This window comes from Mastigoproctus giganteus, chromosome 10, assembly GCF_048544385.1.
Source record: "Mastigoproctus giganteus isolate SK-2022 chromosome 10, ASM4854438v1, whole genome shotgun sequence".
Lineage (NCBI taxonomy): Eukaryota > Metazoa > Arthropoda > Arachnida > Uropygi > Thelyphonidae > Mastigoproctus > Mastigoproctus giganteus.
The window spans coordinates 13,479,997-13,505,078 of record NC_143584.1 but is presented as its reverse complement, the minus strand read 5'-3'; the positions used below and the strand labels follow the sequence as shown (position 1 = coordinate 13,505,078).

The following is a 25,082-nucleotide window of genomic DNA, read 5'->3' as shown; positions in this document are numbered from 1 at the left end:
ATATGTGGGAGAGAGGGAGGGAATAACGTGTGTGTGAAATTAGTTTATTTTTTAAGTATGGCAAACATGACCCAGCTTTCTTCAAAAAATATAATGCTGGTGTGAGTACAGGTTTCATAGAAAAATATGTATCATATAATGTATTATGTTAAATAAAAAGAAATAAAGGAGAAAATGGCATTAGTAAAGACCAAATATGCAAGGAAGCCAGACTTTTCTGTACCAGAAAAGAAAAAGTGATCATAAAGCTGTATCCACTCTTATCATACTTATACCACTGCCAGAAGATCTACCATTCCAGCTGGCCCTTAAATTTCACCAAACTGACAATCTCAAACCCAAAGGCACTTTACTCAAGTGGTCCAACTCATTGACTTCCTGCCTTCCTTCCAGTCTATCAATTTTCACTGATAATTTGTATTTCTGTCCCATTTCAATGTGAAATTTTGACCATCATTCATTTTTATTCCCCTACAATGCCTTATCCGCTTCAAGCAGATCCCTCTGAGAAGCCTTTTCTAAGCTCTTTTTTTTTTCTTTCTATAATCTACATTTCATAGTTCCTTCTATTTGTTATTCTAACCAGACAAGTCACCTGTCTTTAGACCCTTTCAAGAAGCTCAATGTATTAATCTCAAATTCTGTTCAACTCTGGTGCCTTTACACAGCCAACAGAGTTGAAGAGAATATTCCAAATGCAGTCTCATCATTACCTTGCATAACAGGATTATAACCTTCTTCTCCCTAGATGGTAAATAACTGATAAGATGCTGTGCATCTTTCTGGCTATCTACATATATTGCATGATAATAACTTTTGTATCTGATTACATCAAACACTCTTTCTCATCATTTACATCCTTTAGCTCTACATGTAGTGTATAAATTATTTTCCGATTATTACTTCTCAAATGTAAAATTCTACATTTAAAATTATACCATAACTGCTATTTCTCAGACTATCCATAAAGCCTGTTCAATATCATTCTGAAGGCACTCAGCCTGACTTAACATCTTTAAACACCTTCCTGATCTTCATATTATCTGCATATTTAAACACCTTTATTTCCTTGATAAAATCACAAACGACAGAACCATGCAAGTAAATACAAAATACACTTCGCTCCATGTATTCTGCAAAGATATTTTTAGCTTATTGCGACCTAACCCCTAAATTACAATTAAAACAATTCTGCATTTAAGACAATGTCTCAGATCCTCTTTGGGGTCCATTATCAGTCAACAATCCAAAACAGGTGGGATGGGGAAGAACTTCTGACCTGGTAAATGAGCTCACTTTGCACTCAGTGGCTAAGCCAAAAGTTTTTACCTCTGTTGAAGATTGTTTTTTGGCTTGATATTGGGAAAAAAGGATATACGAAATGTCTTATAAAAGCAAAATCGTTTGCGAAAAGGCCTTTGGTTTCAGGTTCCATTGTCATAAAGCATATTGCTACAATACCGAAAATAATACATTTATTATAAGTTAAGATACAAAAATATAAACAAACAGGAGCTTTCGGGACAATGTACCCCTTCTTCAGCTGGATGTTATATATACAAGTTATTAGATAGTATGAATCAGAGCTGTAATACTCAATATGTTCTACGTTGATAATAATATTAGTAAATTAATAAGAGGAGTTTACCTCAATATAGTACGTGGAACACTTCCGTATGATACCCTCCAGAAATTAAAACGGAAAAAACGAAAAAAATCGACAACTTACCGGTACATTAAAGTAAAATATAAATAATTAAAGTAAAATATAAATAATTAAATAATCAATTTAACACAATTCAAAATCAATTCAAAACAATTAAAATTCAAATTTACGCAATTAAAAGAATCTAACGAAAATATTCAAAACGATTTTCCTTCCTCAATTAAAATTCAAATTTACGCAATTAAAATCGCAATTAAACAATTCAAAAATCGTTTTGAATATTTTCGTTAGATTCTTTTAATTGCGTAAATTTGAATTTTAATTGTTTTGAATTGATTTTGAATTGTGTTAAATTGATTATTTAATTATTTATATTTTACTTTAATTATTTATATTTTACTTTAATTATTTAATTATTTATATTTTACTTTAATTATTTAATTATTTATATTTTACTTTAATGTACCGGTAAGTTGTCGATTTTTTCGTTTTTTCCGTTTTAATTTCTGGAGGGTATCATACGGAAGTGTTCCACGTACTATATTGAGGTAAACTCCTCTTATTAATTTACTAATATACAAGTTATATATAGGATGTTACATGTGGAATATCATAAAATTGTTTTTAATAATTGAATGTTCTTTTCTTAGGGTTTATATTACAATAAACCAAATACTTCTTTTAAAATAAGTGGGAAAAGGTGTATTTTACTCATTTGTACATTTGCTATCTCTCATGTAATGCCTTTCATCCAAAATATTAATAAAAGGAAACTTTCACCCCAAATATTAAAAGGAAAATTTGTTTAGAAGGATAAAACGTGAAGCCTGCATTATATTATTGCTTATGTAGATTCCTTATAAACATAAAAACAGTTAACACAAAATTCTTACTTTCTTAACATATAGGATAAACTTTTTATTTTATATGAAGCCAAACAATAATAAATAATAAGTTATTTAAACATAAAGGATAAGAAAAAATACCTTATTTTACCAATCAATGCATCAGTTTTGGCAATTAAGAACTGAGCAACAGCACCATCATACTCAGCTTTAGCTTTCAAGTGATGCTCTTCCAACAAGCTTGTCAGTAATTGTGTTGCTTCTAGCATAGCCTAGAAAAAAAAAGACAAACAGCAATTTTGAAATATTAATCTCAGGCTTAATTCTATTAAGAACAAAGAATGGAAGTGGGATAATTTGTTTGTTGTTGTTTGTTATTTGGTTTTTAGGAGCATTAGCAACTAAGGCTATATTGCTCCGGGAATATGCGGTGGTCATTCCCTGACCTTTCCGCATCCTCCGTATTTGGTGGTGACGGGCTCGAACCCTGGTCTAATTAAGAAGCGTGTGCTATGCACTGCTGTTCCTTCCCACCTGGCTACGGAAGCGGCCTAGTGGGATAGTAAATAACCTTTCAAATATTTGTATCACTGCCTTTGTTCTGAAATATCTTGGAGAGGAAAATGAAATGTGAGAAGATTGCAAAATATTGTGTTATGTATATTAGCTTTCCATTGATTTTACATACATTTATGCTGAGTAGAAATATAGAAATCACCTGCTTGTTTGACTGCATACAGTTTGTTTGGATATTTAAACATATTTTAATAACATTATTGCTGGGAGTTCTGTGAGAATGTCTCCTTTTCAATATATATTTCTTAAGTGATATTACATTTTATACAGGGATATCAATTAACATGCAACAGTTTTAATCCAATTAAAATGGTAATCAAGTATGCAATACAACAAAAATTTATAAAAATGGATACTGAATGTAATCAAAACTATTACAGAATACATTAGACCTTTTCTGGTCATCCAACTTGCTCATTCATTATTTTTAAGTGCATTTTATTCAACTCTACAAAGAATATGTTCATAAATGGTGCAATACAGTTCTCAATTTTTTGCTATAGCCTTATTTTCTACAGGTATATATATTTTTATTAAACAGATATTTATTATTAAATGTTTCTTAGCATTGTAAATATGATTTCGATATGAGGTAATATTCCAAAATAAATACACATTCTCCTCAGGAAAAACCCAAGTTACTCAACTGCCCAAATAAATGTAGTACTGCTCTTCAAATACTTCTGCTGCCACAATAAAGCTACCTAATCACCTGTATAAAAATCTCACTACTCCATGTCCAATTTGCTCTCCTGCTATAGATTTGTATCTAGATGACTATTATCATTTATTATTTTATATTTTTGCTTAATATATTTCTGCTAATTATACAACTATTGATAGAGTAAACCCTTGATTTTACAGAAGGAGATGACTGTTGTTGCAAATGTTTCTTAAATCAAAAGATTTTTCAAGACCATTTGTACCCCATAATTGAAAATTTAAACAGTTACTCTATATAGTTATGTATTAGAAATGCTGAAATAAAATTAATAATAATAAAAAAAAATTACCTTTATTGGTTAATATACAGTACATAATTAGCAGAAGATAATTTACCATGACCATATAGCAGTAATACTGGAAAAACTTTATTACAAGGCAGAGTTAAGAAGACAATGTTAAGATACTGGTGAATCTCTAAAGTGAGACTCCTTAAAAAATTCCTTAGGTTTAGCATTGCTTTTTACAATATCTGACGCAGTTTGTTTTTCCATGCCATATTTCTAACCAACAAGAAAAGCAATCTCTCAGAGCCTAATTCCACTAACAGCTTTAATGATGATATACTGTAAGTATTATAATAAATGAATAAGTCACAGTAAAGCAATCATCCATAAATAGATTGGGATGCTTGCTGTAATGGTTGCCATGAGTCATGATTCCCTGGTTTTTCTCTCATAAGCACACTCAAAATACACTGTAGTACTATTATTATTTTATTTTATTTTTTTTGTAAGTTAAATCCAAAGTTCATAAAATCGAGGGTTTACTATATACATGGTTTTAAATTTTGTTCAGCACATGCATCTAAACAAAACATGATGCTAATCACATTTCTGATCATGATCTGCCATGTGGGCTGTTGCTAATAGAGATTTAAAAAAAAAAAAAAGTTCGGTTATTGGAATATGTTTTTTTGTGAAGTTTATTACTTTCATTCATTTCAGTAAACTTTATTATTTTGCCAAAAATTTACACATAGTGTATTGCTTTAATCTGATGCTTAAAATCAGTTATTCTTATGTCTTTCTCCAAAGAAATTAAATAAAATACTTCCATAGGAAATGGACTGAGCATTAACATACCAGATAGTACTGTCGTACACAATTTATTCTAGTTCTATTCTGCAAAGCTAGCTCACGTTTTCCTTCTTCCAAATTTTTAATGTCAATTTCAAGGCAAGATGGAAGTTGTGAAGCCATGGCATGTATCAGATTACAACTTGTTTCTGGAGTAGCTAAAAAACAACAGAAATTAAGTATCATATATACAGAAGCAACACAATTCTTAGTGAAACTAAAAAAATATATATTTTTTGGTCAGCAAGAATATGAAGAGTTATTCATTTATAAATTTTAAATAGAATTTATTTGAATTTATTTATTCTTAAGTATAAAAAGACCAAGCGATATATACAAATTGATATCTCTAGGATGTTCTTCCTAAAAATAAAGATGCTGTGAAAAAACTTAATTTGTGCTAAATGAAAGAAAAAAAAAACTTCATATTCTAGTGTGTAAGTTGATCTTTGAAGCACTGAAAAATCACTTAACACTTTAAGGTCAGCTTATATGCACAGTATAAAATTCCAAACTTATTTTAAAGGCATGTGTTTAGGGTTGCAAGACATTCATTCATATCAATATATTTACAACTGATTACAGACATACATTGTAGCTCATCCTTTAAAACCCAAGAACGGTTTTAAAGGATGTGGGGGTCAGTGTGGTAGATTCAGTGCTGGGCTACTTTTTTTTTTTTTCATGAATGATATTGATAGGAGAATAAATGGTACAATTTTGATGTAATAAAACCTCCCTTTAATGCTTATTCAGTCTGAGGAATTCTTAGTATCCTTGCTGAGAGATTCAGAGGAATCCCTACTGATTTCTAACACAGTCAGCAGGCTGTGGAAGGTGACAATGAGGAAAATCCTTGCACTCTGCTTTATTAGGTAAATATTTTAATTGATGGTAAGATACCAACAGACCAAAGCAGTTATATAACCAGGTACTGTGAAAACAAAAGGCCTGGTTCAGTGGGCACTGCCCATTACTTTTGAAGTTCATTAAATTAAAGTCAATTAAAGGCATCACTGTATTTTTAGGAGATCTGAATGTCTGAGGGATGGAGGAGAGCTGAAAGGTGTAAATGAGAAGGACTTGGGTGTTGATATAATCAGACATAAAATTTAGTATGTAGGGTAAGCAGGTGGCAAGGACAATACATTGTATGAATAATTTATCTTTACATCTATGGAGAAAGAGGTACAGTCCCATTATGCAAATCAATGGTGGTATCTGAGAGTGCTCTAAATTTGTGAAAAAAAAAAAAAAAAAGAAGAGATGAAACAACAATGATAAAACAAAATATATAGTTTACCACTCTTCAAATCATTCTAAAAAGGAAAAAAGAAAATTTTTTTTATTGATAATTTGCAAATATATTTTATAATAACTATATTAACAAGAGATCACTATTTGCACACACATAGGGGATAGGAGGGAGGGAGAGAGATGCTACTCAAAAATAAGGTGTTCAAAAATAAGTGTCAGATCTTTGGGGTAATGAACTTATAAATCATTGTTGAATAAATAAATGTTATTTTTAATCTTTATAGATATTAAATTTGAACCTTTAGTGGTTTCAAAGGTTCAAATTTAATATCTATAAAGATTAATAATAACATTTATTTATTCAACAATGATTTATAAGTTCATTACCCCAAAGATCTGACACTGACAATAACAATAAAACTGCTGCAGGTAATATACAAAAAAAGCAGCTTTTTTAATTTTTTTACAAAAAAAATTATAAAACTATAGTACTTGTTTTAAATTCAAATACCTCGCCCATAGAACTGAAGAATTGTATTACACCTTGTAGCAAGTTGCTCTTCAATATCTGTAAGTACGATGCCTATTTCCTAGAAGAAAAAAAAATCTAATAAGAAACAAAATGCCACTTTGAAACATAACACAGAAAGAGTGAGACAAACATTCATATTCCACAGGAAAAAATTCAGGAATCATAAGCAGCCACAATCACAAGCTATTACAGGTAAAAAAAAATGTATAATTAATTTAATGAACATATAATAACAATTTTAATAATACAGCTCAGCTACAAGTGAAACAGTATGGGGATTTATCAACAATTAAGCACAATGCATTTTATTATATAAATTGTTAATATTGTAGAGGGCAAAATGACAACAAAGAGATATGTAATCATTTACTTAGCTGGTGAAAGCATGGAGTTATACATGCTATATGTTTAAATCTGCATAATATCAAAAATACAGTAATATTTTTGTGCTATCTGCCTTGTAAATTCCACTGACCTATGTTGCTATCCTGGAGTTACAAAGAGAAAAATCCAAAAACAATATACCATGTAAAAATAAATTCAGTGAATTTGAATGCAGATAAGTGGTTGAATAACATAGAGCAAGAGAGCAAACAATGGATTTGAGATTTTCAACATTTAATAATCCAATGATAAGTTTGCATCTTCAAAAGAAAACCTTACCAGAACACTGTATTTAAGTGGAAGGCAGAGCATGTACTAGTGATATTGCAGCACCCAGAAGGAATGATAAGAAGTGCATGCAAATCAATAGGCAGATAAGTTGTACTGAGATATAACCATCAAACAAGCTGTGACATCAGCTGGCTGTCACCCCATCACAAGTTAAACCATTGAATGCCGACTGGCAGAAGGGGGCATCATGCATACTAGCCATTGAGTCAATTAGCACCGGCGGCTACTCGTGGCTGGCACCATTCCAGCCACGGGCCACAGAATGCTGTCAAGTGGTCTTCTGCTTGGGACCCGATGATTGCTGCATATAAGTGTAGTGGTGACAAGGTGAATGCAACAATCTTAGAGCCATTGTCAAATGCCATACCACACACCCTACTGGTGTTATGGTATGGGGAGCAATCAGCTTTAATAGTCAGCCATTGTTGGTGTTTGTTTGTTTTTTTTTTTTTTTTTTTTAGGAGCATTAGCAACTAAGGCCATATTGCTCCGGGAATATGCAGTGGCCATTCACTTGACCTTTCCGCATCCTCCGTATTTGGTGGTGACGGGCTCGAACCCCGGTCTAATCAAGAAGCGTGTGCTACACACTGCTGCTCCTTCCCACCTGGCTACGGAGCCGCCTTGATGTTTGTCAATAGCAATCTGATTGCACATTGCTGTGTTGCCGAGATCTGGAACCTGTTGCTCTCCTCTTTCTTACTGGGGTGCTGATGCCATATTTTAGCAGGACAGCACCCAGACACATATTGCAAGGATTTCCTCTGAATGTCTTCATGGTGTGGATATACTGTCTTGGCCAGCCGTCTCAGATTTCTCCTCCATTAAGTACATGTGGGGGATGATTGAAAAACTATCTACGCCCACAGCTAGCACAAATCACAGATGTTCTGTGAGACCAGGTGTAAGAGGAGTGGTGGGAAATAAAGCAGGAGTCCAATTACTAAAAGGGACTGAGATCCTAATTCATATATTTTGCAAGGAGAGAGAGAGAGAGAGAATGGGATCACTATCCTCCTCCATACAACAATGGTACAACCACACTCGAAATATTTACCCAGGAATGGTGGTTGCATCAAAAGAATGATATAGAATTTCTTTCTAGTGAAAGCGCAAAAAAGAGTAACTAGATAGGTGAAGCCTTCTAAGCATTATCCCTATGAGGAACAACTTAGAAGATGCGATCGGCAGAGCTTAGTAACTGGACACCTTAGAAGGATTTGACTGAAGTTTATATGTCCTTGAGAGGGATTAGTAAAATGAATAAGGGAGGAATAATCTGACTGGTGAGACCAGAACCAGAGGACAACTATAAAATCTTAGGGAAGGACAGTAGACTAGATCTTAAGAAGTTAAGCAGATGTTCAGGTAGTGTATTGTGAAATTTTGGAATATATTGCTTGCATGGGTGGCAGAGCTTTGGCAAAATTCAAGAAAGGATTGGATGAGCCCTTTTTGACTATGAGAATAATAGAGAAGAGGAAAGATTTTTTTATTTCCCCCTGCCTCAGATGCAGAATAAGTTTACTTGTTGTTATTGTTTTGATTTTATGGTGCAAAAGCTGCTTCAGCTATATTGCACTTAGTTAATCAAGAGCAATTTTTTGAACATATGAGATGTAGCAATAAAGTTCCAAGACTAGTGCAATAAAAAGAACAATCAGGAGCTCAAAAATGGTTTTATTTTTATTCAAAGTAAACACCACTTGACTGAATGCACTTATTACACCATTCCAAAAGTTTCTAAAAAAAAAGAGTCAGCAAAGGCATCCAGGCAGATTATGTTCAGTTTGGCAGTTACTTTATGTTCTCAACATCATGACATCTTTTTCCTTTGAGAGTAGTTTTCACCTAGGGGAAAGAGGAAGAAGCCTGCTGCTAGGTAGAGAGACTAAGGTGGAAGGTTGATCTGTACAGTGCCATGCTTCATCAGAAATGTCTTTGCAACAAGTGCAGAACAAGCAGGGCATTGTTGAGCAACAAGAACTGGCTACCTTTCTCTTGAAATTGCAACCTCAGACAAGAAATGAGCTTCAAGTGTTTGGTTTGAAGCACCTGTATGTAGAATGCAGCACTGACTCTCCCCCCCCCCTCCAGGTACAAATTCCTTGTGAACTGTACTATGTTTATCAAAAAACATGATCAGAATCATCTTGATTCTGAACACTGTATTTAGGCACCAAGGCCCAAGAAATTCTAAACAGAATGTCTTGGGCTTTAGTGATGATTTTGAAACACACTGAATGCTTTTATGCTTCATCTCTGGGTTACTGAAACACCCAATACTCATCCAGTGACAATACAGTCAAGGACTATCTTGATGAAGCCTTTGCATGATGACACTCTTCACTGCTTCTGCTCATCCGTGACGCTGTGACAAATTTTGCACAGACCTTCCTTTACCCTAAATCTTCATGCAGAATCTGGCAAATCATCTCCGTATTCACATCCAACTCATGAGCCATCATTCTGAGGGTCAAACAATGATCTGTTGCCAGTGTCCCAAAATTTTTGTAATGCTGTCACCATTTTGAGAGGTTGATGGATGCCCACTTCTTAAGCCATTGCAAACATCCTTGCATCCATCTTTGAACCTCATACCATTCAAACACACTGGTATGACATAAGATGTTTCATCACCATCAACAGTTTTTAACATTTCATACCTTTCTGTAGCAGATATTCCCAATTTAAAGCAAAATTTGATATTCATTCATTGTCCCATCGCAAAATCATGACACGGAACGTTAACACTACTAATTAAACTGGTTGTTACTTGCAACCTGTCAGTCTACTGAATAACCAACTCTACCACTGATCTGTTGGAGGGATTCTGAACTACAACATACCACTTCTGTTTATTTTCAAATTCATCGAACATGACTGCAACAGCATCAGTCCGGGAATTTTATTGTCACATTGCCACACCTCATATACTAATACACAGAGGATGTCTGCAAAAAAAAAATTCCCCTTTTTTTTGACAATTTAATATTTAATGTACTGTATAAATCATATTTTCTTTCATATATACTGTAAATTATGCACAGAAAAGTAAAAATAGCATAGCATTGTATTATGTTATGTAACAATAAAAAGGCAATACAATTGTCAGTAAGTTTTCATTCAAAAAGCTGGCAGTAATCTTGCATTACTTGATTTAGGAGTTTGTACCACTACATTTATTTTAAACTTCTTTTCCAGAATCCTTAACTGTAACAGTACGAAAGAAAAGTTTGAATATTTTCATTTTAAGTAACGTCAATTGCAAAAACGCTCAGTTAGCTGAAAGGAAAGTTAGGATATTTTCATTTAGGAACATAATAACTCTCCTATTTAATAAAAATATAATTTTTATTTACCTTTTGGCTTAATTGTGGAGATTGGCTTAGAATAAACTCTTTATTCAGTCCAAGTAATGTAGGTTGATCTTCAGATATAGTTTTATTGCAATCTAGATAATCACATATTTCTGCATTTATCAAACGTTTTCTTAAGGATGAATATACCTAAATAAAATTACATTTCTTACACTGAGTGTGAAAATTTTATTTATATATTTTAAAACTTTTTCTAATATAAATTTTATAACAAAAATTACGGACAAATATTTCAGTATGCAATAAAGAAGAACAAGATAATTCAGCTAAATGAATTTGAGGATAAAAGAAAATTATTTAAAAAATCCCTAAGTAAACTATTTGAAAACTTACAATTCAGAGTGCAGCATGTTTCCAATTTACAAACATCATGTGCTCTTAAGTAGTTCATAAATTGGGACAATTTTTCATCCAGTATTTTATATATAATAACTTTGGGCAATCATACTCTCATGTCTGGCATAGACTACCAGTAACTTTGACTAATATTATACAAGTAGTCAAAGTCACTTAAATATTTTGTCTTACCCATTCTCACGCTGAACTGCACCCATAAAATACCTCTATGTATCTGCTCACCTGCTTTATACACACAGTATGAACACATGATGCTGCTATCCAAGGACAACTACATTTTATGAAAAGGATAGGTGTATCTAATAAAGTAGTCACTGAGTGTAACTGACAATGACATCAGAGAGACTCCAGGGATGCTGGTATACATCCAACCATTAGTAATGTTAATGAAAGCATCATGAGATTCAGGAATTATCCATTGGAGAAGTGTAAAATGTCTTTTCTATTCCATAAGGAAGGAGATAAAAAAGTGATGGGCAGTTCTAGACCAGTGAGTTTGACTTCTGTTGTTGGTAAATTTATGGAATCTATGGTCAGATTATGAGACCATCTCAACAGGAATGGCATCCTAAATGTTTCTTGGAATGGTTTCATGAAGGAAAGATCTGCATTGACAAATCTGGTAAATTACTATAACAAGTTCATAAAGCAGTTAGATGATGTAAGAAACTACTTTAATATTATATATCTGGATTTCAGCACAGCTTTTGATGTGAGTCCTCATGAGAGTTTACTGTATAAACTACAGCAAGTTGTGATAACTGGGAGGATCCATCAGTGGATTAGGGATTGGTTGGAGTCCAGGAGACAGAGGACATTCATAAATGGATATTCTTCTAAGTGAGGTCCTTCAGGGAGCAGTGCTTGGATCTCTCTTGTTTCTTATTTTCCTAGATGATATTGAAGGGAATACAAGAGAAATTGTCAGTTTCCTGACAGTTTAAAAGGTGGGAGAGTGGTAAACAAATGGCAACTAAAGTTTAATTCTACCATATACAAAGTATTGCACACTTGTTGAACAGAAACCCAGAAGTACATCAGGCAAAGAGGAACTAGAGAATGTTCAGGACAAGAAAGACTTAGGGATACAATACAGAAAGATATAAGTTCAAGAGAGACTGTTACCAGGTGGCAAGAATGGCACACGGTCTTCTGTCTAAGGTTTGTAAGAATTTTGCAGTACAAAGGAGATCAATATCCTTCTCTATAAGATGATGGTGCAACCACATTTGGAATGTTATATCCAGATCTGGAGCCCACATCTAAAGAAAAATATAGACTTTCTGAAGAAAGTGCAAAGAAGGATGACTAAACTGGTGAAGGGTCCTAAACATTATCTAAACATTATCCCTATGAGTAGTAGATTGGAAGATGCAGTCTGCAAATATTAGTAAAATAAAGGAAGGAGTAAGATTCTTAGTGGTGAGTGGGACAAGAACCAGAGGACACAACTATAAAATCTTGGAGTAACAGTAAATTGAATTTTATGAGGTTTACCTTCTGGCAGCATGTTGTAGAATGTTGGAATAAACTGCCTGGAAAGATAGCTAAGGCAAAGAGTTTTTTCAAAATTCAGGAAAGAACTGGACATGCAATTTTTGATAATGAGAGCATGTAAGGGGGTTTTTTTTTTTTTTTTTTTTTGAATCCCAAAATATCTTGTATTAAGCATATATTGAGGTGAGTGCATTTCAATAAATAGCTTATACAACCTCACATATGTTAAAAGTGTATTTTTAATTAACATTAGTTAAGACTAAAGAATAGATGCAATATACAGGCATAATATACTGATGCCTTAATTGCTTCGGTGAAAATTTTAAAACAATCCAACTAAAACAGTGTATGTTAACTATATAAATGTTAAAAGGTGTTCAAATTCACATTTATTTTACTTTCAAAAGTTCACATTTTGTAGTTTCTGAAGTTGATCAAAAATTTGTAAGGTGAAGCTTTTCGTTCATAAATTGGATGTTTGTAAATCTGGAAATTACTGCAAGTAATGAGTGAAGAAGATAGGCACAAAGTTTGAGTATCCCAACAAGTACACCAACCTACCAAGTTAAAAGAATCTTAGTATCTTGTATTAAGATCCTTTTAACTTGGACAATATTTCATTAATACAAGGTATCTTGTATTAATGAAATATTAATAGAAGATATCTTGTATTAATTATGATTTAAAAATCCAAATGATTACTGACCTCATAAGAAGCAGTTGTTTTATTCACTTTCTGTGCCTCAAAATTTGTTATACTATCTTGAAGTGCATCATATAATAACCGCTTTTGCAGGTAGGCTGTTTTTGCTTGCTTCAAAGCTTCAGTTGTCTGAAAATAATGAATGATTATATAAATCAATAATAAATGATTTTTATTGTGGGGCACATATATACATGCAAATAACGTTGCAACTATACAAAGTTCTTCAGGGCACAATTTAAAGGATAACCAGTAGCAGAGGTGAGACCTTGCCAGATTAAAAAAAAAAAAATTACAAAATCAAGAATAAATAACAAACTTGAATCTTCAATAATGAAGATTCCTTTTATAGAAACAACATGAACACATGGAAGGTATGGGATATCAAGCATGTAGCAGCTACATTTTTTGTCACTAATGAATTTCAACAGGTCTACATCTACAGATTGAACCAGAGGAAGCATTTGATAACAGGAGAAAAAGAACTAGAGGAAGCATTTGATAACAGGAGAAAAAGACAAGCTTTGGAATGGATTGAAGAGCTAGTTGAGAGATCCTCCAACCAACTAAGTTAAAAAATATTGGACACAAATTCCTTCAAGTAATCATTTTGTTTATGAAGGCCAGTCTTCTTTCATGAATTTCAGCTGGGAGGCTGGAAAGATCAAATGCTATGGCCACTGGTGTAGTGGGGTGGGGAGTTACACATTAACAACTTTTTCCTATTTCTCAAATTAAAAAATTTTTCTCTTGCATTAAAAAACATACTTTTCTGTTTAGCTTTGCTTTCAATTTTGACCTTATTGAATAAAATTCATGCAGAAATAATTTCATAATTCATAACTCAAATGCATTAATAAATGTCTAAATTGTTAAAACACTTATAAAACAGAACTGTTCAAAATAACATTTTTCATATGTTGTTGTTGTTTGTTAGTTGTTGGCGCATCGGCTTCTGTGGCCATAATGCACCTCTCATGGTTTTGTAATTTTTAAGTGTGGTCTCGTGCAATAGTAGTTCACATTAATGCCCAACTTTACTTGGAGATGAAGTTCAATTGTGTTCATTTTTTTTATATCTGATTATATCAGCCTATTAATCTTAGGTAATGAAAGATTTCTTGTATATTACTTTCTTCACTTAAAATTTTTCCAAAACAAAAGCATCTTGAATATTAGTTTTGGACTTAAAAGGCTATTTTTCTTTGGTTTATAAAAGCTGGACAATCTACTGGTAAATGCTTAACTGTTTGTTGTATGTGGCATTGATTACACTGAGGCGATTCTTCGGCTCTAAGTAGATAGGAATGAGTAAGATGTGAGTGTCCTATCCTTAACCTGGCAAGGGTTACTTCTTCTTTTCGGACCTGTCTTTCACTGTTTTAAAACTGGTTTAATGTGAAAAAGTTTATTATTGGTTTGTTCGTTCCATATTTTTTGCCATTGTTCCTTGCTATTCACTTTGATGCAACATCTGTAGTCTGTAAATGGTACTTTGGTGGTTGATGGTATGATGCCTGTTGCCGTTTTTGCTGCATGGTCAGCTTGTTCATTTCCTTTAATTCCTGTATGTCCAGGAATCCAACAAAAGGTAACATTTTGTTTTCTTTTAATCAGTTTTTTTAGGGTGACTTGAATTTGTCTCAAAGTCGGATGGAAATTCTTTGAGTCACACTGTATTGTTTGTATTACACTGAGGGAGTCCGTGAAGATCAGACTATGGGTTAACCTTTGGTGCCATATTCGGTCCATTGCTAACTTCACTGCCTGTAGTTCAGCTGTAAAGATGCTACATTCTGTTGGGAGAACTTGAGTTATTGTAGTATCAGAGAAAACTGCTGCCGCGCCTACTTATTGTATCAGTTTTCGATCCATCTGTATATATTTGTGTATAGTGTGGGTATTTCTTTAGATAGGCATCATATAGTTGTTGAAAGCTGTTTCCTGGTAGGGAATGTCTTCCCCAGTTATGGAAGTAGGTATCACAGACTGGTGATATTGTATCCCAAGGAGGTCTTGGTGCATTTTGTACAACAGCTATTTTTTTGAAATCAAGAGACCAAATTGGAAGTAGGTCCTTGACGCGTATATTTGCTGGTTTGTTTGCTGTTCGATGAATTCTGTACATATTTTCCCATATTGGCGTATATAATGTTTTGTATACAGGATGATTTGGGATACACTTTATTTTAGCAGCATAAGATAAAAGTAGTACCTATCTTCTGAGGTGGAGTGGTGGTTCATAGGCTTCAGCATAGAGACTTTGGACCGGAGAAGTACAATACACTCCTAGGGCTATACGTAGCGCATTATGGTGTATAGGCTCTAACCATCTTAAGGCACTGGTCTTGCAGAGCTGTAAACTGGTACTCTGTAATCCAATCTGGATCTTATCAAGGTTCTATATAGATGTAACAAAATGTACCTGTCATTGCAGATATGACTCTCAGGATATTCAATTTCTTTACACAGTTTGTTCTAAGGCGTTTGATATGATCTAAAAAGGTCAGTTTCTTATCAAGGGTTAGTCCAAGAAAAGTTGTGCTGGATGTTATTGGGATTAGTTGTTCTCCTAGCTTTAGTTCTGGGCCTGGGTGTAAGTTTCTTTTCCGACAGAAGTGTATTCCAACTGTCTTTTGTTTAGAGAGTCGGAAGCCATTGTTATGGGTCCATGCTATTACTTTATTGATTGTTGATTGCAGTTGGCGTTCTATTGTTCGCATATTTTGTGAGTGACAAGAAATTCTGAAATCGTCAACATAAAGTGCTGCATCTACGGTACTCGGTATTTGTTTAGCTATTGAGTTGATTTTTATGGCAAACAGGGTAGCACTGAGTACTGATCCTTGTGGCACTCCTTCTTCTTGTATGAAGACCTGCGATAGTGTGGCTAATATCCTAACTTGGAAGGTTCGTTGTTGCAAAAAATTTCGGATATATATTGGAAGGTGTCCTCTCATTCCAAAATCATAAACACTGCACGGAGATATGTCTTTGAGTATTCCATATCTCCGTGCAGTGTCATATGCCTTTTCTAGATCAAAACATATCATTACTAGATGTTGTTTTCTGCTTTAATCATTAAGTCTAAAGTGGACCTGTTCTTTCTGAAACCACACCGAGCTGTATTTAATAAGCAATGGGTTTCTAAAAACCACATTAGTCGGGCATTTACCATTTTTTCCAGTATTTTTCCAAGGCAGCTAGTTAAGGCTATTGGGCGATAGTGGTTTGGATTTGTGGGATCTTTATTTGGTTTTGGAAAGGCTAAGACTATTGCATGACGCCACTGCTTCGGAAAGGAATTTTCTAGGTATATCCTGTTATACAACAAGAGTAACGATATCAATGATTTCTCATCTAATTATTGTACCATCATGTATACTATTTCATCTGGACCCACTGCACTTTGCCTCGTCTCTGAAATGGCTTTATTAAGTTCTCTGAGAGCGAAAGATTTGTTATAGGATTCTTTACTTTTACTGGAGAAATTTAATTTATATGTTTCTGTATTTGCCTTATGTTTTTGGAAAGCTGGTTCATAGGAGCTGCTGCTTGATATTTTTTCAAATGTCTTCTTGGTATTTGTTGTTTATTTTATTTATTTTGTCCCAAACCTTCCTGCTGCCTGTTTTTCTAGTAATTGTAGATGCAAAACAAATCCAAAACAAGATTCTTTTTTACTGATCTTAGTAATGCGTTTGAAATTTTCCCTTGCTTTTTTGAATTGAATCAGGTTAGTTGTGGTAGGGTATCTTCGGAAATTATTCCATGCTTTGATTTTCTCTCGTTTCGCTAGAGCACATTCATCGTTTCACCACGGCTTTGGATGTATGGGAAACTTTGAAGAGGTTTTTGGTATTGTTAGTTTTGCAACCTGGAGGAGTTTATCAGTCACATATTTCACTGCAATGTCAATTGACACCTGATGGATTTGCTGTTCTTCTAATATGGCCAGCTGCTTATATCTTGCCCAGTTTGCCTTATCTAATCTCCACTTTGGAGTTCTTTCCGGTTGATAAGGGGTCAGTTTGTTTAAAGTAATCTTTACCGGAAAATGATCACTACCTAGTGGATTACTGTGAGCTGCCCACTCCAGTAGAGGGTATAGTGATGGAGTGCATATAGAAATGTCTATTGCTGTGCTAGTTCCTGTGGATAGACGTATATATGTGGGTGTCCCGTCATTTAAGAGTGTTAGGTTGAGCTTATCTAGTAGTTTTTCTAGAATTTGACCTCTTTTATCTATGTTTACATTTCCCCACAGAGGATGATGGCCATTCATACCTTGAATTTTGTGCTGTACAGTCTTGTTGGGTATGTTCTCTTGACCCACATTTTGCACAGATAGCGAAACTTCTGCATACTGCTTGAGAGTGTCCGTACTTCTGACACTTAAAACATCGGACAGGAATTGGTCTGTATGGTCTCAGTGGACCATTTAGATATCCAGCTTTTACAGTTTTTGGTGGTTTTAAAGTGTTGAAGGTCAGAATTATATTCCTCATTGGGATAATTTCTCCGTCTCTTTTAATTGTTATTCTTTTGACTTGTATAACCCTTTGATCTTTCAGCTCTTCTTTGATTTCCTTTTCGGGAACGTTGAGGAGGTTCCATTCAGTAATTACTCCTCTTGAGGTATTTAGAGTGGAATGGGGAGTAACTGTTATTGGAATATCTCCAAAAGTTTTTGCTTTCATTAGATGTTCAACTTGTTTTTGGTTTGTCATCTCTACTAGCAGATCCCCTGACTTTAGTCTTCTGACTGTTTTAGGGGAACTAGCTATGCTTTCGAGAGTTTTCTGGATTCGAAATGGTGACAAACTTCCTATTGATTGTTCATTCTTGAAATGAATAATTAAGAACAGCGGTGCAACTAGAGGGAGAGTCTCTGTCTTTTGTCGCTTAGCTGTACCTGAACCTACTTCATCTAATTTTCTGCTAGTTTGAGTAGCAGAAACATGGTCTGTGCTTGCCATGTTTGCTCCTTTTGGCCCTTGGCTGGAGGACTTTTCCACCAAGATTTCCGGCCCTGCCATGGGGAGGCAGGAGCAGTGCCGCTAGGAGGCCAAGCGGGTAAAGTGTTAGTTGGTTAGTGCTACAAAAAATATATGGAAAAGAAAGGTGAATTTCCTTTCTGCGTTCTGACTTGTAGTTTTCAAGTACGAAACTGTTGAGAGAAAGACGGGAACTGAAAAATAACGTTATTCACTTATCAAAAGCACTCTAAGTCGCAGTAATGTCGCTTGGCCTCGAAAAATACTTGGCACCCGGGGCCAACATTTTTCATAATTATTATTTTAGCTTATTAATGCAAAATAGTTTTAAATAATAAGTATGTACATTTTTGAGACTGAAATGTAGTCATATTAATAGTCAGGAGAAATACATCAGATTGTACAAGGTCATTCACTATATCTCTTTTCACTCACACTTTCAACAGTCTGTACAGCATATTTCACATTACCAACTTCATTGGTAACAAATAAGCATTGTTGTTCTTAGACCAACAATTGTTCATAAAGGCATGGTGTTGTATGGGTGTGATGTGAAGAAGCAAGTGAATGACCTTGACTCACCTGATGAATTTCTCCTGACTTTAGTTGTTTTTTTGAGAGGTTTTCGGCAGATTGATTTTTATGGTTTTAGTTTGTATGGTTTGTATTGGCATGCTAGATAATAAGGTCTTTATTGAGTATTATGTACATGGATGAGTCAAAACATTATGCCCATCTACCGAATATGATGTTGGTCCTCCACATGCAGCTAAAACAGCTCGTATATGGCAAGGCATGGACGCTATAAGATTTCTAAATGTGTCTTGTGGTGTCTGATACCAACATGTAACCAGCAGATCCTTTAACTCCTGTAAGATCCGTTGTTGAGGTGCCGCAGATTGGAGTTGCTGTCCCAAAACAAACCACAGATGCTCGATGGGATTGATGTCTATGGAATTTGGAGGTCAGGGCAATACCTGGAAGTCTTCCTCATGTTCCGCAAACCAGTCTCGAACAATCCGTGTGGTGCCATCTTTCATTATCCTGATGAAAGATGGCACCACCAGAGGGGAAGCCGCTGCCATGAAAGGGTGTACCTGGTCAGCAATGATGTTTAGGTAGGTGGTAGACGTCAGAGTGCCTGGCACATGGATGACTGGACCCAGGGTATCCCAGCAGAACATTGTCCAAAGCACAACAGCACCTCCACAGGCTTGTTTTCATCCCACGATGCATCCAGGTGCCATCACTTCCTCAGATAAACGATGCACACGTACCCGGCCGTCCACATGGTGCAACAGGAAACGTGATTCATTGGACCAGACAACCTTCTTCCAATCACTCAAGGTCCAGTTTTGATGCTTGTGTGCCCATCGCCGGTGAATCATGGTTAGCATGGGCACTCGGAGCAGCCACACAGCCCCATTTTCAGTAGGATTTGATGTACTGTGTGTGTTGTGACACATTGCTCCCATCACCAGCATTCCAATTACCGGCGAGTTGCACCACAGTTTCCACGTACCATCCGGGAGAGCCTTCACTCACCTCAAGCATTGATGAGCCGTGGTCATCCAATACCTTGCTGGCAGTTTGTGGAGTTTCATTCCTTGGACCACTTTCGATAGGTACCAACCACGGCTGACCGTGAGCATCCCACCAGCCATGCCCTTTCGGATATGCTCTGACCCAGTCGTCTGGCCATTACAATCTGTCCTTTGTCAAACTCGCTTAAGTCTGCTGCCTTTCCCATCTGAAAAACAAAAGTAATGCTGATTAACAGAGCTCAGTATCTGGTGTTTTTTATATGGTGTCCCAACCCGTGCACGTGCCGCAGTCCACCTGCAGTTGCTTCGATTTGCATAACTCGCTGGTCATAATGATTTGGCTCATCGGTGTATAACTGTGTTCAATGCCTGATTTGCATGTTATGCAGGCTAAAAATATCTAGTAATTCTCATGAGGGAGATAAACTTTACTTCCTCCACTTGGGATTGGCTAGCTACAGCTCCAATTAAAGAGCTTTCATTCTGAAAAATCCACTATACTGTCACAGAGGACAAATGAGTAGCTCAAATATAAAATTTTGCATTTCATTCAGGATATGATATTTATTATTATTTTTTTAAATAAAATAAATCATATAGGTTAGTTGTTTCTTAACTGATGAGCTGCAAAAGGCTAATATTTCTGCTGACTGAGAAAACATTTCTGTGAAATATCCTATGGATCAGGGAATAGCAACATGCTGGTAGAGTAGAACTGTTAAAATATTTTCATTATTAAAAAACATATTAGGTAGGTACATAAAAATTTGAAGTAAACTTAAAAATAAATCAGGCAAGTAATTAATGAGGTTTCCAGCACTGCTGTTCTCCCAAAAATTACATTATGATTTTATTTCTGTACATTGCAATTTACCAAAATATGTTTTGTGATTGACCAGATTGTTATTTTATTTGTTATTTTTTTGGTTTTTAGGGGCATTAGCAACTAAGGCCATATTGCTCCGGGATATGCGGTGGTCATTCCCTGACCTTTCCGCATCCTCCGTATTTGGTGGTGACGGGCTCGAACCCCGGTCTAATCAAGAAGCGTGTGCTACGCACTGCTGCTCCTTCCCACCTGGCTACGGAGGCGCCTGACCAGATTGTGATTTGCCAGCCTGTGCTTACAGATCATATGGAATTAAATATATATACACTAAAGGGAAAAAATGTTATAATACCTAACGTAAAGAAAATAGTTACCTTTTCAAGTTCATGGTGCACACTGCTTCTAATGCCGTTATGTTTCAGTCGAATACTTAAATCATAAAGTAATTTTCCCATTTTAGGGTGCTTTTCAAAATCCTCTTTAGTAATAGTGATTGGAAATGCCTCTGAAACTGTAAATAACATTTTAAAATTTAACATACCAAAAATTTTGAAATTAGCACTGTCAATTACTGTTAGAAATTTTAAAAGAAAAGCAATGATTGGTGAAAATATCCAAATTTTATTAATACCAGAATTATTACAGTATGCTTATTAAATAATTTCATATAATGGAGAATATTTACTCCAAACTTTCATTGGCAAATTGATCTACAATTATATTTTTTAATATTAATAAATGCTCAGAAAGAATGTCAAAACACAGCAAAGTAGTCCAGCAATATAAAACTATACATACAAGTATATATAACACTTTAAAAAAAATACTATATATACATTAATTACGAGGACTGCTCCAGAATAACAGTAAATTTGCTGCAAGGAAACCTGTGATGGCAGTGCTTTCCACTTTCTGCAAGGTCTCCTCTCATAATTTCTCTCACTTCCTGTAGACCACGAGTCTTCAATATTTTAGGACTTGACAGCTATACAATCAAGTACATCAAGTGTCTATTTGGCATTTCCAACTAGTTAACACTTTCACTAATGTGTTGCTGACCTATGCATTTTTGGGTTTGGATATTTTTGTGTTTGCATATAAGGACTGTATATATATATATATAATGTTGGGACATTTATTACTGCATTAAAATTAGGCTAGTAGATCTCACAGACCAGCAGGTTGAAAACCCCTGTGGTAGCTAATTTTTTGTGATATGCTTTAGCTAACTCTGAAACACTGATCACTTTCATATCTGGTTTAAACTTTCCACTCTGGCACTCTGGAGCCTCTCCCTCATGAGGGGGGGGGGGGAAGCCAGAAATCATATATTAATTCTTGTGTTTAGCATTCTGAACTCAAGTATATTTTTGAATTTCATTAGCATCAATTACTTGTTCTTGGATAACCTAATCAGATCAGCCATTTAAAATGTTGAAAAAGTGATTTATCACTCCAATTCATATTCATTATGAAACATTCTTTTTTGAGGAGAAATCTGTTGCTCAGATTCATGTTTAATTCAATTTTTTTTTTTCATCTAGTTCCAACTTTTTTGCTTCATCTAGAAAGCATTTATCACCTGTTCCACAGTTTTAAGGTATTCAATTGATTCTGACAGCAGTAAAGAAGAGGATATTAGAGGAGTTTAAAAAAGTTTTTATAAGAATATGGCTAGATGAAGATGAGACTAGATATTGTACGATGACAGAAAACAAAATAATCATGGCATTTCAAGGAGAAAAATCTGATAAAGTACTAAATGAAGAAAAATAAGAAAATGGAGATGTAAAAATTTTATGAAGTCCAAGTCGAACATTAGAAGACAAGTGTGAAATATTTTCAGATTGTCATCCATTTCCTGAAAATTATAATGTACAAAAATTCAGGTTTAATGTCAACAAGTATCTTCTTTCACCTTCTCAACCTTCAACCCATGCACGGCACTAACTTCTATACATTCTAATACCGTTCATGTTTGGGGTTTCATAAAAAAAAGGGGCGCACTGCTTGTTATTATTATTATTAACCATATAGTGCAAGGAAGCCTGATGCTTATGTTGCACCAGCTAAAAGAAAATTTCTGAATTATCCTGAGAGTGAGAGAGTCAGAAGTAGATTGGAATCATCAAGAAAGAGAAGAATGATGATATCCAGCTCAGGACCCTGAGTGTGCCAAGCCCATACTCACCAGATGTGACCCCCCCCCCCGTAATGTTCATTTGGAGCAAAATGTCATACTAATCAGGCAGCAAATAAATTTGCTTTAATCTTTTTTTTTTTTTTAATTGTCAAAAATTCGTGCTCTAATTATTTATATTTAGAATTCCGTTTTTTAAACTGTTTGCTTGTTCCTGTTGAGTAATTGTGATTATTTTTTCTGCTGCTATTTCGATTTTTGGCGCCCCCATAAACTTCTGCGACCTGGGCCAATGCCACGTTGGCTCACTCCTTCAATCGGCCCTGCAATCCATACACAGTCGAGTTATTACATGAGAAACAACGAAAAAAGAAGTAATAATTACTATATTCTATTAGCCTGTTTTAATCCATCTATTAAGAGTAGAGTTATTACATGCGGAGAGATATAGTAAGAAAATTGCACTTTAGACATATATGCTAAACACCTAAAAAGCATTTTACAGCTGCATTTTAAATACCTCAAATCTTTTACCTTCCTGTAAATGATCTTACCTTTATCAGCCATCTCACCAGTATCTACAAGCCCAGTATTATAACTCGCCATTTGTTATCTATATACAATCTTCACCGGGCTCAAGACACCAGAAAGTTTTATTTCTACTTTGAAAATATGCCGCCATTCAGCTGTTTTGCAGCAGCGACACCCCTTCACGCATATTTGAAGAAGTAAAATACAAATATAATTAATTAAATAAAAATATACGAAGATATTGATAATACAGTAAAACTTCAGTAATTCGGAATGCCTTCTTATTTTAATAAATGTATATTATTGTTATTATTGTTGTTGCTCTTATATTATTTCTCCCTGATTGGGAGATTCCACTCCGTGACGGGTACTGCTACCAAGTACACAGGGTGGTTGTAATGTCTGGTGTGACTGTCGGTCGAGGAAATCTCTGACTATCATACAGGTGTTCAGGATTGCGATTTTCTGGAGTTCCTTGTAAGTGTTCTCTGGGAGACCTATTGCTGCTAGGCTGCTATGTAGAGTCTTTGGTATGGTACCAAAGATTCTACGTAGAACGGAACGGAAGAAAACCAAGGACATACAAGAGGTGAGAGAGAGGGAGATTCGAGAAGAAGAAGTAAAACAGTCGATCAGGAACACCCAAAACTGGCGAACAATAGGAGACAATCCCGAAGTGTCTCACCAAAGGAGTCACATATCTGAAGCCTAAAGACGAAGATACAAGAAACCCGGCGAAATACAGGCCAATCACCTGCCACCCAACGATGTAAAAGATCCTGACCAGCTGCATAACCAAGAAGATATCAGAAAACTTAGAAAGTCAGAATGTAATGGCCGAACAGCAGAAAGGATGCAAGCGGAGGAGCAAAGGACGCAAGGAGCAATTAACCATAGATGCCGCAGTTAGGGAGCAAGCCTACAAGAAGCACCGCAACCTATACACGGCCTACATCGATTACCGCAAGGCCTTCGACTCCGTAGCTCATAGCTGGCTAGTAGAGACCCCGAAGATCTACAAGGTCAATCCGATAGTGACAAACTTCCTAGGAGCATCAATGACGAAATGGAGTGCTACCATTAAGGTTGAAAACATCACAACCAGGCCAATCCCCATTAGAAGAGAAATCTTTCAGGGAGATGCTCTGAGCCCACTGTGGTTCTGTCTAGCACTCAACCCACTGTGGTTCTGTCCACCATGCTCAACAGTAGCAAGTACGGATATAACCTCAAAGAAGGAAGAAAGAACCTGTGCACCCTCACCCACCTGATGTACATGGATGATACCAAGCTCTACGCAGGAACCGAGAAGCACCTTCAGCGACTACTCCAGATCATCGAACAATTCAGCAATGATATTAGGATGGAATTTGGTCTAGACAAATGCAAGACCCACGGATTGAGTCAAGGGGAATTATTAAACCGAAACTACCAGCTGCAGAGTGGTAAAGAGATCGAAGCCATGGCAGAGGGAGAGGCCTACAATTACTTGGGGATGATGCAGGTTCAGCAGTTACAACACAAGGAAATTAAGGCCTGCCTGACCGAAAAATGCCATCAGAGACTCAGAAGCCTGCTGATAGCAAAGCTGAACGGAGGGAACACAGTTGAAGCCATAAATACCTATGCAGTCACAGTGCTAACATACTCATTCGGGGTCATAGATTGGACTAACACTGAGCTGGAGGATATCATGAGAAAGACAGGGACAATGATGACCAAGAGCCAATAACACAAAGGAGGATCACAAA

At 35.4% G+C, this 25,082-nt stretch overlaps 1 protein-coding gene across 1 annotated transcript; it reads right to left on the bottom strand.

Annotated features, from left to right (window-relative positions):
- Nucleotides 1-1,424: 1,424 nt before the first annotated feature.
- On the bottom strand, nt 1,425-23,444 carry LOC150078735 (HAUS augmin-like complex subunit 4). Its single transcript, XM_090382307.1, has 8 exons — nt 23,355-23,444; nt 21,035-21,171; nt 13,294-13,419; nt 10,716-10,862; nt 6,658-6,736; nt 4,896-5,047; nt 2,653-2,783; nt 1,425-1,452 (listed from the first exon to the last, which is right to left on the bottom strand). Exons 1-8 carry the CDS (start codon nt 23,404-23,406, stop codon nt 1,425-1,427), a joined length of 852 nt encoding a protein of 283 aa, XP_090238433.1. The 5' UTR covers nt 23,407-23,444.
- Nucleotides 23,445-25,082: the final 1,638 nt, after the last annotated feature.